The sequence below is a fragment of the Clupea harengus genome, chromosome 4, assembly GCF_900700415.2.
Source record: "Clupea harengus chromosome 4, Ch_v2.0.2, whole genome shotgun sequence".
NCBI classification, from domain to species: domain Eukaryota; kingdom Metazoa; phylum Chordata; class Actinopteri; order Clupeiformes; family Clupeidae; genus Clupea; species Clupea harengus.
This window is the reverse complement of record NC_045155.1, coordinates 8,330,475-8,347,830: the sequence shown is the minus strand read 5'-3', so window position 1 is coordinate 8,347,830 and position 17,356 is coordinate 8,330,475. Positions and strand designations below refer to the sequence as shown.

General features: G+C 41.4%; 1 protein-coding gene across 1 annotated transcript; it reads left to right on the top strand.

The window, feature by feature from the left end:
* Positions 1 to 197: 197 nt before the first annotated feature.
* On the top strand, positions 198 to 8,995 carry LOC105906770 (neuronal acetylcholine receptor subunit alpha-2-like). Its single transcript, XM_031566007.2, has 6 exons — positions 198 to 624; positions 2,372 to 2,523; positions 2,754 to 2,798; positions 2,911 to 3,020; positions 3,890 to 5,303; positions 6,306 to 8,995. The coding sequence occupies exons 1-6, from the start codon at positions 564 to 566 to the stop codon at positions 6,429 to 6,431; spliced, it is 1,908 nt and encodes a 635-aa protein (XP_031421867.1). The 5' UTR covers positions 198 to 563; the 3' UTR covers positions 6,432 to 8,995.
* The last annotated feature ends 8,361 nt before the right edge of the window (positions 8,996 to 17,356 follow it).

Genomic DNA, 17,356 nt, shown 5'->3' with positions numbered 1-17,356 from the left:
CAATGATTGTGACACAGCTCAATTTGTCATTCATCTTCTGTTTATTGGACTCAATCACTCTACAGCAAAGATTCACTCAGAGCCTTGTTGGTTTCTTGTAACATTGCAGATGTGAGGAGTGACGGCAGGAGCGAAGGGATGAGGGAAGAGAGAGGGAGGGGAGGGGAGAGGAGGGAGGGGAGGGAGGGAGGGAGAAAAGGGGAGGGAGGATGAGAGGGATCTGGAGCCCAGAGGAGGAAGCTGCTCTCAACTCCACACTTTGGCAGATGTAAGTGGGCAGATATCCACTGCTGGGAAATCTGAGATGAACACCTCTCTGTGATAACCTGGCAGTGAGCAGAAAAGTGGAAAGTAAGGACTGATTAACATAGCATGGCAAAGAAGAATCTGAGGAACACTCAGAAGTAAAGCTTATCTATACTGACCTGCTGGACCAATGCAGATGAACAAGAGTATGAATGGACTGCCGTGCTGTTGACGGAACTGAGTGGACAGCTGGTCAGGAGCTTCCGCCGCTCAACACCGTAGTGTAAACCCTCTCCACGGATCCAGATTCTCCCAGCATGAGTCCAGCCAGGAATACGTGTGTGCTTCTCACTCTCCTGTCAGTGGTCTACTGCCCAGGTAAAGCCGCTCTGGAAAAGTTCTCGCTCACAGATTTTTGAAGTTTTAGCTTTATTGATCATTTACAGAATTGGACCTGGTTGCTATCTACAGAGATTGTCGTTTTTAGCACAGCAAATCCTGCAGCTGATGTGAAATCTGTTGATATGATGTGACCGTAACAGACAACCTCTTTATGAGTCATCTAAATTGGTCTGTCAGCTATGTAAAGTTGCTGTTATGTGATACCATAGATATAGAAATGGACATTATAAAAATCATAGACTTCCTTTTTCTGTACATGTGTACTGTAGAAGTTATAAAATGGTGTGAATAAATTAAAGAACGCATGCTGCTTTTATCTTACCCTTAAGGATATAAACAGTGAAAGTCTCTTTTAATGTTGCTCTGTTTCCAATAATCAATTAAGATTAATGGCTTACTTGAAAGTCACTTTTCATCTTTCCTTGTGCATCCCAAGGTTGGGGAGTTGGATTTTCTGACTGAGCACAGGACAGGAGATTTGAAAATGTATCTGTCTGATAAGATATCGATTCGAAACACATCAAAAATAGTGTATAAGGCAAGATTTGCAGAAATTCAAGACATTCTCATTTTCAGTGATTGATAGATTGACTAGCTGCAAAGGCTTTTAAATATTTCATTTTTGAACCCATTCCTCAATAACTGCATTTTACTTGTATTCTTTTTTTTACTCTTTTGGGAGAAAAGAGTTTCATATGTATTTGGTCTTTGGTCTCAAATTAGGGGATATTATTATTTTCCAATTAGTGGACAATTTATTTTCATTTGTATAATATGTCGTCTATCGATATAACTGTGAAATCTCCATTCATTCATCATCTGCAGTTAGTTCTTATGCATGGTGTAAAATTCACAAATACATCAACATACAACAGACATAGTTCACAATAATCTAATATGAACAGAAACCTGTAAAACTAATATACATGTCACAAAATAACAAATAAAGGGAGAGAAAATTGAATTGTTGAGTTTCAGTCTGCTTCTTGGATACCTATTGGAAGCACCAGACTGACATTTGTTATCTATGGCAGAGAATGTACCAGGTCTCACAGTCTCAATCTGTGTGCCTCAAAGCACTGCTCCAATCAGATCACTCCTCATTCACAAAAAAACACTCGGATACAATCTCCAAATGCCATGTGGGGGTCGTGGTTTTATTAGTCCCCTTACCTCAAGCCGAGGGAAAGCTATCTCTTCAGGTGCCTTTGCAGAGAGCTAACTTATTTCTCTCTATTTATAGGGTGTACACTCTAGTGGTGCAATTCAAGGTAGCAATTAATGTTCAGCTGAGACATGGAATAAGAGTAAGCTGACCACACCAAAATAGCATGTTTTAGGCCCTGTAGGAGACCTAAGTCTGTTCCAACACAACCATATTTTTGTGTTAGTGTTCAGGAGAATCTGAAGCCTCCAATCAATCTAGCAGTAATTCAGAGTTATCCCAGCCATCACGGCAGGTGGTCCATAACTGAATTAGGATAATGGTGGTTAATGTATAGTGCCCAAGACCCTACTGGTAAACTGCCACTAGAAATGGACAAGATTCTTCATGAAGTCATCCTTGGCTTATCTGAAAACTGTCTGTCTTGTGGATTAATACACCTTTGCATAAATGTACTGGCATATTGATATTCTCAGAGAGGTAGTTAATAACGGCTCATGGTTTCCCTGTGCGCTGGATGTGCCCTGCACATCTTGTCTTGGTCTCTCTCTCCTGCAGCTGCAGCGCGGCGAGTGGAAAGAGCCCATGCTGAGGAGAGGCTGCTGAAGACGCTCTTCACTCGTTACAACAAGTTCTCCCGGCCGGTGGCCAACACGTCTGACGTGGTGCTGGTGCACTTTGGCCTCTCCATTGCTCAGCTGATTGATGTGGTGAGTAGGGCGGAGGTGTGGAGGAGGAGGACATTACCAGTGAACTGGACGCAGGGTGGCCTTGCGGCGAGCGGCACACTCGTATATAGGATGTTCTCTCCAGAGAATTGGCATTCTGGCCGTACAATGCATCTTCATTATTGCTTTGCCTCAGGAGTAGCCAGAGTGAAAGGGACACTTGACACATGATTTGTTAAATGCAATTCTTGTTGTTGTTTTTTTTTCGCCAGGATGAGAAGAACCAAATGATGACCACTAATGTCTGGGTGAAACAAGTATGGTTTGATTAGAGTAACCGGAATTTAATCAGAATTATAATTGAAATCTCTCCTGTCAATTCCCCTGTCTGGTAGGACATTCCCATGACAGTTTCCCTTGTTCTAACAGGAATGGAACGATTATAAGCTCCGCTGGAATCCACACGAGTACGAAAATGTCACCTCCATCCGCATCCCTTCAGAAATCATCTGGAGGCCTGACATCGTACTTTATAATAAGTAATATTCTGCTTTCAATCTTCCTTTTCAGTTCTCAGCCTTATCGGTCTCAATTATTTAGATCAATAGCCACGCATTCTGTATGTTCTGGGGAGAAAAAAAACTTCCCCTGAGCTATTTTGATGGGACTGAGATAAAATTGAAACTAGCCACACTCATATCTCCACAGCCTATAGATATTAAAATGGACCATCATCGACAATGGACTTTTTCATTAATTTTTCTCATGTGAGTGACAAGGAGGGCAGCGTTGTGTCTGAGGATATGGGCTGCCATCATTCATGGTACTTATGGGAAACGGCGAGGGAAAATGAGTCCACTTGAGGGGTGACCGTATTATCCTGCCTTTGTCACAGTTCAGCCTCAGGGAACTGCTCCTCGTTGCAATTTATATTTCTCCAGGGCAATTTAACAGCTGAGGGGCCTCAAAAATCAATCCTGACTAAAACAATATGAAGGCAGGGTGACTCATGAATCTCTTAGTGTTTACGGAAATTGAAAATGTCCTACATATTTCTGCGCTGTTCAGCAGTGGGTTGGTCACGTATTCATGTCAGGCTTAAAGAGCAGGTCTGACTGTGTTGCACTGAAAGCAATTTCTAGAGAACCATTTCTTAACACATTATGTGCCTATTTAGCATCTTTCATTAACAACAAACTTCCTTATCCAATTAGAGGTAGTGGTTTTGCTCATTTACTGTAGTGTTTAATTAGATTAACTCCAATCCAATAACTTTCTGGCAGGGGGGACCTATTTTAGTTGAGACATTAGCTTTGAATGATTGCTGTCTCCTTTGTAAACATATTTTCTTTTCACCAACATGTCCGGCCATGGATAGGTTTAATAACCTTTGTTTCCTCCCTTTCAGTGCTGATGGAGATTTTGCAGTGACTCACCTGACAAAGGCTCACCTTTTCTACGATGGAAAGATCAAGTGGATGCCTCCAGCAATCTACAAAAGCTCCTGCAGCATTGATGTCACCTTCTTCCCCTTTGACCAGCAGAACTGTAAGATGAAGTTTGGCTCTTGGACATATGACCGTGCCAAGATAGACCTGATAAGCATCACCAGCAATGTGGACCAGATGGATTACTGGGAGAGCGGGGAGTGGGTGATTATCAACGCCGTGGGGAAGTACAACAGTAAGAAGTATGAGTGCTGCACCGAGATCTACCCAGACATCACCTACTCCTTCATCATTCGTCGGCTGCCACTCTTCTACACGATCAACCTCATCATCCCCTGCCTCCTCATCTCCTGTCTGACCGTCCTGGTGTTTTACCTGCCGTCTGACTGCGGTGAGAAAATCACACTCTGCATCTCCGTTCTGCTCTCGCTCACTGTGTTCCTGCTGCTCATCACGGAGATCATCCCCTCCACATCACTGGTCATCCCGCTCATTGGCGAGTACCTTCTGTTCACCATGATCTTCGTGACTCTCTCGATCATCATCACCGTCTTCGTGCTAAACGTGCATCATCGGTCGCCACGGACGCATGGCATGCCACACTGGGTGCGTTGGGTGTTCCTCGACTTTGTGCCCCGCTTCCTGTTCATGAAGCGCCCACCAGCCACTGGCAAACAAAACTGTCGCAAGCTGATCGAGATGATGCACAAGACTGCCAGTGTTTCCCAGTCTGTGCGGCAGGGGCAATCCTTCCTAGCCAGCCACTTGGACAGCCCAGAGATTCGGGACCAGGGTCCCATGTCACACCCCCTAATGGAGCAGCACAAGCAAGAGGACGAGCCCCAGCCTAGAGTTGTTTTCCAAAGGTCTTCATCCAGCCAGTACTCCATCCTTCATGAGGAGCTGCTCAAGCTGGGCCTCACCACAGCCTCCTCCAACTCCCCTTCCTCTTCCTCCTCCACCCTTCCCCCTACATCTGGACCATTACTCCGTCACCTCCCCCTCCATACTGAGAATCAGGGCTGGGCACTTCCTTCCAAGGCTCGCTCAATGCAGCACATGTTTGAGGAAGATGGGAGGGAGTCCCAAACCCAGAGGGCCTCAAGACACTACCATTCATGCAACTTCCAGTATGACAGCCTGGACAGGGAGTACACCGCTGCGAAGAAAGGGACAGGAGAGTGCCTGGAGGAAGAACCATTCAAGCACCAGCTGCATTGTAACTTTAATACGACACATGCTGGCTTACCAAAACAAGAGGCCCAGCCAGCAGTCCTGAATCTGATCACCACCATGTCCCCTTCCATGAAGCAGGCCATAGAGGGAGTGCAGTACATTGCTGACCACCTTCGGGCAGAGGATGCTGACTTCTCTGTAAGTCCACAAAGCCACTTCTTTTCAGGTGTACTGTTTAGATTCTATGGGCCACATTTATGTAGGTGCTATGATATGATAGCATAACGTCCCACTAAATTAGTGACCATCGTTCTTAAAGTAGACAGCAAAATACTGTGGCTTCAATAATCACCAATGGAAATAAATTTGCTTTTATGCGTGAAGCAATAAAACTGAGTGGGTGCATATGCCCATTTTGACAATGATTTACGCTACCAGCAGCCATGTTTTAAAACATGAATTTAGTTTGAATTAGTATAGTCAGTGTAGTGTCATTAAAACAAAAGGAAACTACCTTTTAGCTCTATAAAATATCGACATTGGATAACAATACATTTTAAGTGATCTTGCGAAATTAAAGGAAAAATGCAATGAATTTCATTTCATACAAAAAGCTTCCTTCTCACGTGACTGACACAAGGAAAATCCACAAAACTGTGCATTTCACAAATGCAGCCAGGGCAATATTTCTATTTGTAGAAATGCTTTCTGCTGCGAACAGCCGAACACAATGCTATTGTTTTTGGTCTGGGAGCCATTGTGGTGGCAAATGTAAATTGGGAGGCTCTCACTGGAGATATGGGTAATACTGCATCACATTACAGCGGGAGCCAACACAGGCGCAGAGTGTTGACTATTCTCATTTACTGAGGAAGGAAGTCTTGTTTACTTTGCATACAGCCCGGTAAAATGTGCAGTTAAGTTGAGAAAAAATACACTGCATAATTTAAGCAGTGTCAGTAATGTCAGTGGATGACAAACAAATGTAGGTGCCATACTTTCAGAGGCAGGCTGATGTATCGGGAGCACACCGATGTTGTAAATATTTCATTAGCCTGCAATGAGTGACAGGTATTTCCTTAAAGAAATCTGGTCATCCACAAAAAATCAATTTAGTTTAAAAATTGAACGCTGTTAGAGGATGTACCATGAGAATTGAGACAACCATTTCATTTATTTTCCTCTCCCTTTTTTTGACAGGTGAGAGAAGACTGGAAATATGTGGCGATGGTCATAGACCGCATTTTCCTGTGGATGTTCATCTTGGTATGCATCCTGGGAACTGTTGGACTTTTTCTACCTCCTTGGTTGGCCGGAATGATCTGACAGATGCCTAAATTAACTTAGGTCACCTTTTGTTTTTATTCTTGCTTTGGCAAATTTATTTGTGGGCAAGGTGTGATGTTACGGATGTCCCTTGAGTTTACAGTCTAGATCAGATGAAGGATAGCCTTTCATAACCATTCTTTTGCATAAAAAAAGTCATCTGTGAGCCTTTTGTAAACAGAGGTCAAAGAAGGAACACATGATCTGTATGAGCTCAAGTACACAAACACAATGTTCTGTATATTCTGCAATTCTGCAATAGTTTGAATATTCTTCAATGGCAGATGATTATCTGTTGACAGAAATGTAATGCTAAAAACACTAGTACATAACTTTCAATGTGGGTATTTTACCCCTCCTGGATTTAATTACATCTTAAAGTAATACTTGGTGCCTCAAAGTAATGCTAAGCCACACACACGCACGCACGCACGCACGCACGCACGCACGCACGCACGCACACACACACACACACACACACACAATTATAAGCTACACTTTCCACATACACTGAACAACATGATCATGTATGGAAAAGGCAGTTTAATTCACTGCAAATAATGAAATGATGATTAAAAGGCAAACTGCAAGCCTGGGAATTGAGAAAATTATTTGGCTAATGCCCGGTGGAAATAAAATAGTACTCTCTGGGATTGTTGTAAATGTTTATGAGATACAGTTGTAGAGAAAGGTTCTGATTCAACACATTCCATTGCTTTTATGTGGCCAGTACCCAACGATAGTTTAGCTATTTATTGTTTTATCTGGGTAAAGACCCCATAAGGTTACACAACATTTATTTTACTTGTCACATTTAAATTCTCCTAGTTTATGTAATCCTAGTTTCTATGCCACTTTGAGAACAAAATGTACCTTACCAGATAAAAATGTATCTATTGATGTATCTGTACTTGTTACTGGTATCTGTTGATGTATCTGCATAATGTAGAAGAGGCTAATTGAAAACACACATACAACACAGCAACGAGCCAAAATTTAAGCATTATAAATAGGCTTTGAATTAAAAGATGATATAACCCTGTGTCAAGAGAAGAATCAATGTACTCACAGAAGTCTTAGGATGGCACAAACTAGATTAATCTCTTACCAGAGCAGTTTTAGTCTGTGTATAATTGAAAGTACTGAGTGCTAAGGTTTTTCATTATCAATGGGGTGTAGCAATTTAACAAAAAAAAATCTCTAGGCTGCTAAGATGTGTTCCTATTTGTTGAAAGACTGAGCTATCAGAACTGTTGACATTGTTCTGGACGGTTCATTCCTCCACTACATATCACTTTCGGTGCCTGTGGGTGGATTTGGTTGATGAAGCACTGGGTGGTCACAATTGTTTTGTCTGGCTCATTAGTAACAGGCATGACTGTGCACTAGTTTTTCTAAAGCACAGGCTATAACAAAACTGGGGATAAAACATTATTCTACAGGCAGCTCAGGCAGAGAAATGGGCAGCCCTCAGAGCTATGGCATTTCCATAAACGGCTACCCAACATTTGTTGTTCTATTTTCACCATGAACGATTTTGTGTTACAATCTTAGATACCCACAGATTTCCACATTGATGTAAATGTGAGTCTTTTCACAACTTTCAACCTAAATGCATTGGATGACCTATCCATGGCTATAATCCTTATCATATTTCATACAAAAACACCAAGATACATTTTGTTTTGATGTGAAATATCAGCTTTTTGCTCCCTGGACATGGTCACTAAAGTAATTTTCCTGAATGATATTTTGAAATATTCATAGCAACTCTTATGTCCTAGGCTATGTGCATGTGTGGTATTTATACAAAGGGCCAAACCATTTGAGGTGATTGAGAGTGCAACCTACACTCTGTGAATCTGAGAGTGCAGTTACTCACTCGGCCTGATTTTTCAGTTTTGACCCCAGTATTTTGCAATCAGTTTATAGGGCTGCTTACAACCATGGCCAAAAACTGTATGACATCCTAGCTTTGTATGAGTGTTAATGCATGCCATGATAATACATACAAGTGGTTGTAAAACGGAATTTTGCCTTTGTGAATATGCTAATTTGACAGCTATCGGGTAGCTCTTTTGTTTCCATATGTCATATGTCTCTGGTTTAGTGCCCTTGTAATGCAGAAAATACAGCAGATGTTGCAAAGGTAACCATTTTCGGAAGGCCGCTAGATCAAGCACTAAGCAGAGGTTTAGTCTCTTAGAATCAAGACACTATCACTCTTATAACACATCGTATCACACATACTTAAAGGTATTGGACAACCACATGCACATAGCAAAGCTACTCTTTACTGATGCCCATAAACTGTTTTACTGGCTTTGTGTTTTAATGGACCAATTTGAAGGGACTTGTAAGAAGTAATGTGTGTTAGTTTTCTCACACAGCCACTGTTACCCTGCCACAGGGTAATGTGTGGTGAAGTAAGTCCTCAAAGGAGAGCTGTATAATTCAGATTTAGAGGAGACAACCTCAGTTTTAAGTGCAGTCAAACAGCGCAGAAGTGGTCCTGTTCCTGGCCATCATACTTTCAGTGCACAGATTGAATTTCACTTGTCTCAGCAGTGAATGGTTCATTGATCTGTATGCATGGACATTAGACAATTAATCAGCATCATTACAGCTCTTTAAAAACATTCTGTTGTTTTATAATGTGATGTGCTAAAGTCTAAGCACTGTGGGAAAATACTGATAAAGTACCTTTGATCTGCAAAATAATTTCTTAAAATTTGAGTGGTTCACTTTGTCCTAGTTTGTGTACAATAAAATCTTTGTAACTCAAGTTGAACTGCCATCATGATGAATAACTCTGCAGATGCTGATGAAATGTCCAAAAAAAAATGGTTTTGACTTTGATTGATTGACTGACGACTATGCAGTGTATAGCAACGTTCATTCTCAGAAGCAGTACATAGCAGTAAAACTAGAAGATTAATGTCACTAATCAGTAGTAGCAGCACACATCAGGACCGTTACCACCAACACCATGTCACAAGTACAATAACAACCATGGCAATAAGCAATTAATTGTATTACTACTCTGTGGAAATTCACTACATCTAGTGAATGTCCATCTGTAATTTACCTTTGGCCATTTTAAGTTCATTTTAAAACTAGCAGTGTGGGTGAAGTTGACCACAAACCAGCTGTTTTCTGTGAGGCCATCTGGTCAAGTTAAGTGAATCTATATTGAGCAGTACAGCCCACCCAGTGGTTTTCCTGCCCACCTTTATATTGGCCTTACATGGTAAAACACCATTTACGGGTAAGGTATGCTGTTTAGCTTTCACACAAATGCAAATGCTTGTAAACTATCATTTATGTAGCAATTCTGAAGGAGCGCTTAAAACAAAGATAAAATTGCCTAATATTGTGTATTCTATGTGTTTTAGTATTTTTAATAATTTTCTGATGCAACCCTGCAGTCACTAATGATCCCCATGTGTTTGAAATGGGGATTAATTTCACATTGATATCAGTCCTAATACTTAGGAACTCCACTGGAAATGTCAATGCCTGTAGATACTTCTTCTCCCTCACTGGTGATTTAATTGTGTTAACTAAAATATTTAAATATACTTCGGAACCACAGAAACATGGAGCTAATTCATATGCCAGTTACTCTGGGACCTGCTCGAGGTGCATTTCTGAAGCCTCTTTTCTAACCTTGTGAATGTTCTAAATCTTTCCAGATTCACAAGGTTCTTAAGGGCCCCAGTACACAGTTACCCTGATCCAGATCCTGTCATGTTATGGTTTGCAGAATCACTCAGAGGTTAAGAATACACATTAGTTTATATCATTTCGATTTGGGGGTAAAAATACCTAAATATTTTAGGGTGACATCTGTATGGTGATGTAAGATGAAAGTCTTTATGGTTAGTAACACCAGAGGTGTAAAAAGTACTGAAATGTTGTACTCAAGTAAAAGTACAATTACTTTGATGAAATTTTACTTAAGTACAAGTAAAATTACCCATCTAAAAATGTACTCAAGTAAAAGTAAAAAGTAGTTCATTTAAAATGTACTTTAAGTAAAAGTTACTTAGTTACTTTCAACAACTTGATCGGGGCCGCTCCTATATAGTGCAAAAAAGGAAAAGGGGTCATAAATCCAATACAAAAACTAGTCATTTTTAATTAAAGGAAATCTTTAGAAATATAAGTGCAATGACATTAAACATGTCAAACATTAAACATTAAACTGTCAACACAACATTTAAGAACTTTTGGGAGGACATGTCAAGACATGAACCACATGACAGCTAAAATAAAAAAGTTAAAATGCCGCTGCCCCACTATATTAAAACTTTTGTTACTTTACTTGTGTCCACCTTTAGAGCATTAGTCTACAAACTTCTTGTTGAGTTTGAGCAGCAGCTGATTTTCAAGGTGTGTAGAGTTCATCCGGGCTCGCTTTACAGTAAACGGCAATCCAGCACAGCCGAAGAGTCACTCGCAGGCGGCCGAGGCAGGTAGGCCAGTATTGAGTTTCAGGGACAGTTTTTTGATATTCTGAAAGGAGTTCAGCAGATCCACATTGACTGAGACACAGGCTAGGTTCCCTTCTAACTCCCCTGTACCTTCTGGACTTCATTGAGGAAAATAAATCATCTTCATCTGATGAATGTTGTCCAACTTGCTTCAGCAAGTTGTCTGACATAGACTAGACCTGTAGAATGACAAACAACAATTCTGACAATTAAGTATTGAGCTGCCATCAAGAGTGCATCTTAACACAGAAATAGCTATAAATAGCTACTTGAGATGACAGACCTACAGTATATATACAGAATGATAACATTATTTTCTATTTCTACATGCATCTCAATTCATAATCCTAAATTCTTGCTAACCGAGACCCCTGAGCATGAACATGAAAGACGTTGCAAAGCCACCACATCGTGATAAATTCGAGATAACGACATACACATTGACATTGACTTGTCCAACTGTCTGACAACGATGGTGTGCGCATTCACATCGTTCCTGTTTCAGGGCATGGGAGGCAGCCAAATGATTAGCCTAATATCAGTTTATGCGGGTGTATCTTATTGCTGATGACTGATCTGCAGTTTTTAACACAATATGAGAGACTGAACATAATAATGCTATGAACTGAAACGAATGGAAGACAGGAATGGGATTATTATTAGTCTATTGGATGACGGCTGTTAACAGAAGGATGGGTACATGAGTGTATAGCTAGCCTAGCTAGCTAGCTGACGTTAGCATACTCAGGGTGGTTGCACGTGCTAGCCAAAATGAGGCTACAAGTGCCATGACACGCATATTTTGCTTATTGTAGCAAAGCTAATAAACAACAAAAACGCTGTCTGAACTACTAATGGAAAGGGACAAATACTGTACTTACCAACACATGCTTGCGCAGATTTGAAGATTCATTTTTATAAGCAGAAAGTTCTGTCTGGCGGGGCAGGGACAGCTTACACAGCATTATATAGCTGTTGACTCTTTTAGGTTGGAAGGCAAACTGCTTGCTGAGTTGTGGATACGGGGTTTCTTCATCTTCTTTAATTTTAACTTGCGGAAAGTTCAGGGCTTCAGCTTGTTGGTCGTCCGCAGCTTGTTGGTAGTCCGCACTATCATCTTCCTCCATCTCTATCTCTCGTGACTCGACACCGGCGGCTTGCATCGACTCTACCATCCTCTCTATGCAGCATCCACCACTGCAATGAGAATTGTCTTGCGCGATTCCCGTCTTTCGGTTTCCTTTCTTGAACTATGTTTTTTTTTTACTCAGTAATGGATGTAATTTCCAATGTAGCGAAGTACAATACTTCAGTCAAAATCTACTTAAGTAAAAGTAAAATTACCGATTTCAAAAACTACTTAAAAATTACAAAGTACACAAAAAAACTACTCAATTACAGTAACGTGAGTAAATGTAATTCGTTACTTTACACCTCTGAGTAACACTATTTATAATCTCCTGCTTCAACAAAGATAAGCATCAGACACATACTACCAAGTACTTCTTTTTGTCCAAATGTTATTGCTTGGTTCTCAGTAGAGTGGCTAAATAAAACTGTAGAAAGTTGAAATTATTTCATCACAATCATGCGTTCAGTTCCTTGTTTGAATTTAAATTTAACCTTTGTAGGTTTTTATTGGATGTAATTTCTTTAGGGTCATCTAACTGAAATAAAGAGAGCCGTTTTCAGATTCCTCAGAGATTTCACTGTATTACTGCTCATCCATCTAAATCTCAATGTTAGTATTTCATGCTGTGTTCAAAGGACCTTGTTTTTGCATAATCTATTCCTCATAAAGACTCCAAGGGACTCTCTGAAGACTCTATGAACAAACTATCTAGTGGCAGACGCTGTGGTTTTGATCCCCAAGAAAACCCTATTGCGGAAATCAATATCAGATGCTCCACAATGGGAGACTTGATTCCAGAGACTCACTGTCGCTGTGCATGTGGTGGAAAAAAGGTGGCCATAGGTATAGGTGGGTCCCTGACCCCATATGAGACTGCTAGCCCGCAATTATTGAAATATATTTGTTAAGCTCTCTGCATCTGTTGGGAAGGAATTGAGATAACCTCCACGTAACACAACAACTTGGGAAAAGACATTTGTTGCTGGGCGGGATGATTTAAGAGGCCATATTCTACATCCCAATGATGTGCGGGGGTTGCAAGCAATTTCCGAAGAGTGGAAAGATCTACATATGCACCTGAGAGGATGAGATTCCTGATGGACGTGGAGAACAGTGGTGGCTTGAATGCTGAAGCATGAGGAGGGGGGAGCTATGGCCAAAGTGGGCAGACGGATAGGAAAACTCTGTTTCATTGCACACAAGGGGTGTGAAAAGCTCAGTGAGGCGGTCGCTGGGTGGGAGCGGGCGCTACCAGAGTCGGCGGCTGGATTCCAGAGAGGTTAGCTGTGGACTGCAGCATGATGTAGGAAATGAGCCATGCTGTCGCTGGGTTGGATGGATCAGCACTCCATAGGGCTTGAATGGGCGAGCACTGAAACCGGATTGGGCACTTGGTCCTTTTAGGCCTCTCATCGACGCAAAGCACCTGAAGAAACACGGTATCTGCCTGGTAGCTGTGCACCCAAAATTGTTTTGGTTAATTTTATCTGACTTTGAATGTCACTACTTAAGCGGTACTACTTTTGGTACAGATTTGATTAGATTCCCCAAGAGTACAGTTACATCTTGCTTGCTTCTCTTGTGTGTTGCAGGTTTGCGATGTCATTTTTAGCATAGTTGGAGAAAAACGTTTATTACGCGGCCAAAAAGTGAGTTATGAGGTTATAGAGCCAGGCATACAGTGTTGTGATTCTCTAGAAAATAACAATGTTCATATAAAGGGACAGAACACTTCGGAAGTAAAGTTATTTGATGTACAAAGAAGCCGAAATAAAGGCAATCTATGGAAGGGTAATGCTAGTTGGGCCTCTGACACTCACTCACTCACCCATGACTGGTATGCATTTCTACTACCCCCTTGGGCAGAGCTGGCCACAGAGGGGTCTGCATCCGGCTCCGTTGGGCCAGGAGAGAAAGGGGAGCTGCTGTGGGGCCTATGCCCAACACTGGAGAAGCAAACAGAAAGGCGGAGATAGTAATTCTATGGAGAGTTAGAATTCATGTATTGGTTGTTGGGCTGATGGCCGCACTGAACCTGCTACGGTTACTGCTGGATAACCAAAATTCAGGTCAATGTTGGACTGGGTCAGGAGACTCTCTGGAATGGGATGCCACAGGCGTGGAGGGTGCTGTGGATACGCGCCACAGTCCAATGGATGGGACTATCCTTGGCTTTGCAGCAGCTCCGAGTGGAGCGAGGAGAGCCTCAGACAGGAGTATGGTGCTGCCGAGGCCGGACTCTGGGAGCCACGGCTGGGTGGCGAGGAGTCCTGCCATATCCTGTGGGGCGTTCCTCATGGTCTGTGGAAGGAGCAGCTGTTACCCGAGGGACCCCTGGATTAAGCCTTGGGGGTATGGCATCATCCTCTACGAACTATGCCAGGAGCCATGAAGTTCCAGCTCCAGCTCCATCTCCAAATGTCTGCCTACGGGAAGCTGAGTCAAACAATACTTAACTACGCCAGAGTGCGTGACATAGGGAGAGGTAAGGCAGGTTTAAATCGTCAGGAATATGGAAGTGGGGTGGGTGACAGCTGTCAGTCATTCCCAAGGGCTCCTCCTAAACTTTGCTTTGAAAACATAATTTAAAGGTGCAATATACAGTTTCTGTTGTAAGAATTAAACTTGTTACTAGACCTCTGGTAAAGATACAACTTTGAAGGTACACTCAAAAGATATCACACATCATTCCTGTGCAATTCATTCATCTGTTTTTCTCTATCTTCATTTTTAGTGTAAGGTTTCCAGGGACAAAAAGGTTGTGTTAGAGTATGCAATAGCTTCACAATTTGAGATGAAAACCTGTATTTTATCTTTTTATAACAAAACTCCTAGGGCTGATATTAACCACCAATCTTAATTTCAGCATAAATGTCAAAAGGCCATTATAAAAACTCTCAGGGAAATTGCTGGAGGAGGCAATTAGCCTTCCCAGTGGGGTGTGTTCATTTTCTTTGTTATTCGAAAAATAAAAATCCATTACCCCTACTATCAGAAATACAATATCAGAAAAATTTAGAAATTGCAATGTTAGTGTAAAAACCCTTTTTAGTCAGCTGAAATGTATTTGATTTTCAACCATAATCTATTGGCTAACCAACTGATGCTAATTAGCTCATTAAAGGCCGCCCTCCAGTGTCAATGCAACACTCCTCTCCCCTTCTGCCCTCCACTTAACCACTAGGGCACAAATAAATACATCAATCAAGGCATGACCGCTGAATAGGATCTGAAGGAAAACATCTAACAGCAAAGACACAGAGAAAGCACACATGACACACAAACAGAGAGGGGGAGATGGAAAGCAGGGACACTGACAATGACATTTAAAACTTTTCAAATATGGTGTCACTGGTATCACCACTGTGTGTGTAACTGGTGATGTATGGGGGATGTTATGATTTGTGATGAAGTTTTACAAAAGCAACAGCACAAACAACAACAATGGACACAGTGCTTCTGTTTACTGATGCAATGTTTTGTCCTTTAGATTTTCCTAGAAAATTGTTCTTCTGTGTCTTTGTTTCACCTGAAGATAAACCTCAGCTAGAAAACAAAATGTAATAATAATATCATGTTTGAAGCCAGTATTCCATTGCTGTCCCAGTGTCATCTCATGGACAATGTATTATACTGCCCTGTTCTAAATGGCCTTTGTGTTATTGGATCTGAGAATCTGAGTCTCTACAGGGCTGTTGACCTCAGTCTTCAAAGTCAATTCCTTCAATCACAAAAGCCTGGAATAAACTAATGTCATTTTCAGAGGATTAACTGGTAACAAGCCAATCAGTAGTCTAATTTACCATGGTCATCTCAAGAGTACAGAGGGCAATCCAAGAAAGCAATGTAACCCCTTTGAAATCAGTCTACGCCACTCAAACACTTCTTAATGTCTGTTCTAATGACTTTCCATGATTCTCATGAAAGGGCAAAGTTTTTATAAATTTAAGACCATATGTTCTGGATCACATCAGTGCAGATCATCAGCATAAGATCTCTATTAGTTCTCCAGAACTAAATCCAAGAAAGCAAAGATGGCTGCACCTAGGTGACATCATTCCAGGAGTACTTCCTTGAGCTGAAGCAACTGTCTTTCCAGGTATAAAATGACGTCCATACTCCTAAAATGCTGATAATCATCATAAGTCCCACACAGCAACAGTAGTTGTAATTCCAAACAAAAATCCACACTCAATTTTGATATAATTAAAAAAACACATTATCTTTGCCTTCTGTACAATCCCTGCCATCCTCTATTGCCTTGTGTTCCTCCCCAATGTTGTGTAACTTTTAATTTAAGCAAAATGTGTGCAAACACATCATCTAGCAAATTCAGATGTTTTAGACTAGTTTCCAACTCAGACAATTACAACAATGTTGTAAATATGTCAACAGGATGACAATGACAGAACAATCAGGCAGAGCATTAGAATGAAGATATTGGCAACTAGAACTAGAAAAAATGACAGTATAATTTTTGTATAAGCCTCAGCTCCACTTTTGCTGTGTCCCATACACAAGTCCCCACCTAGTGGAGACTTTGGTGACTGCACAAAACAGCTTTTTCTGCAGTGTGACTCCTACGTCATCATTTTTTTTAAACAGTGCCCGCATTCACAGGCAGTTTGAGTCCACAGCCCAGATCTAGTCAGAGCGCGTATGCTTTGCCAGAGCATGTCACTGAGAGGGAATACAACAACATGAGGGAGTATAACCATAACAGCACAAATGATGGATGAGTTTCCCATGCCCACCAGAGAGGGTAATGGGGAGTAAATAATGACCCAAAAGAGACATGCCCTCCTTAGTGGGAAACTCTCTCATGGAGAGGCCATTTGGTTCACTGAGCAAAGGCCAACTAGAATTGTCAGTAACATGTACAGGCAAGGGTTGAGTACTGGACTCAGGAGACATTTGATAGGAGGTATACAAAAACAGACACACTCTGTTCTAGGGACTGAGCCCAGAATTTTACTGCGGGACTTGATAGGAACCACCTTTCGTCATAGAGGTTTCAAACAACATCTGTTTATAATTAAGTTGCACTCTACCATGTACAATGGAGGGAAGCCCCAACACAGCTACTCGGTTTGCCTAATGGGCCAGACATATTTCTTTGTATTCTTCTTCCAGCCTTGCTAGACGTCTATTATACTTCACCAGAAGCTTCATAGAATGTTTTTCATATCATTTTTCAGCCAAAACCAGTGATGCACAACAGGTCACTCATTATTGACTGAATTTTGAGAATCCAGCAGCGAACGGCACTCTTCTCAGATGCTCATGGGAACCGAATT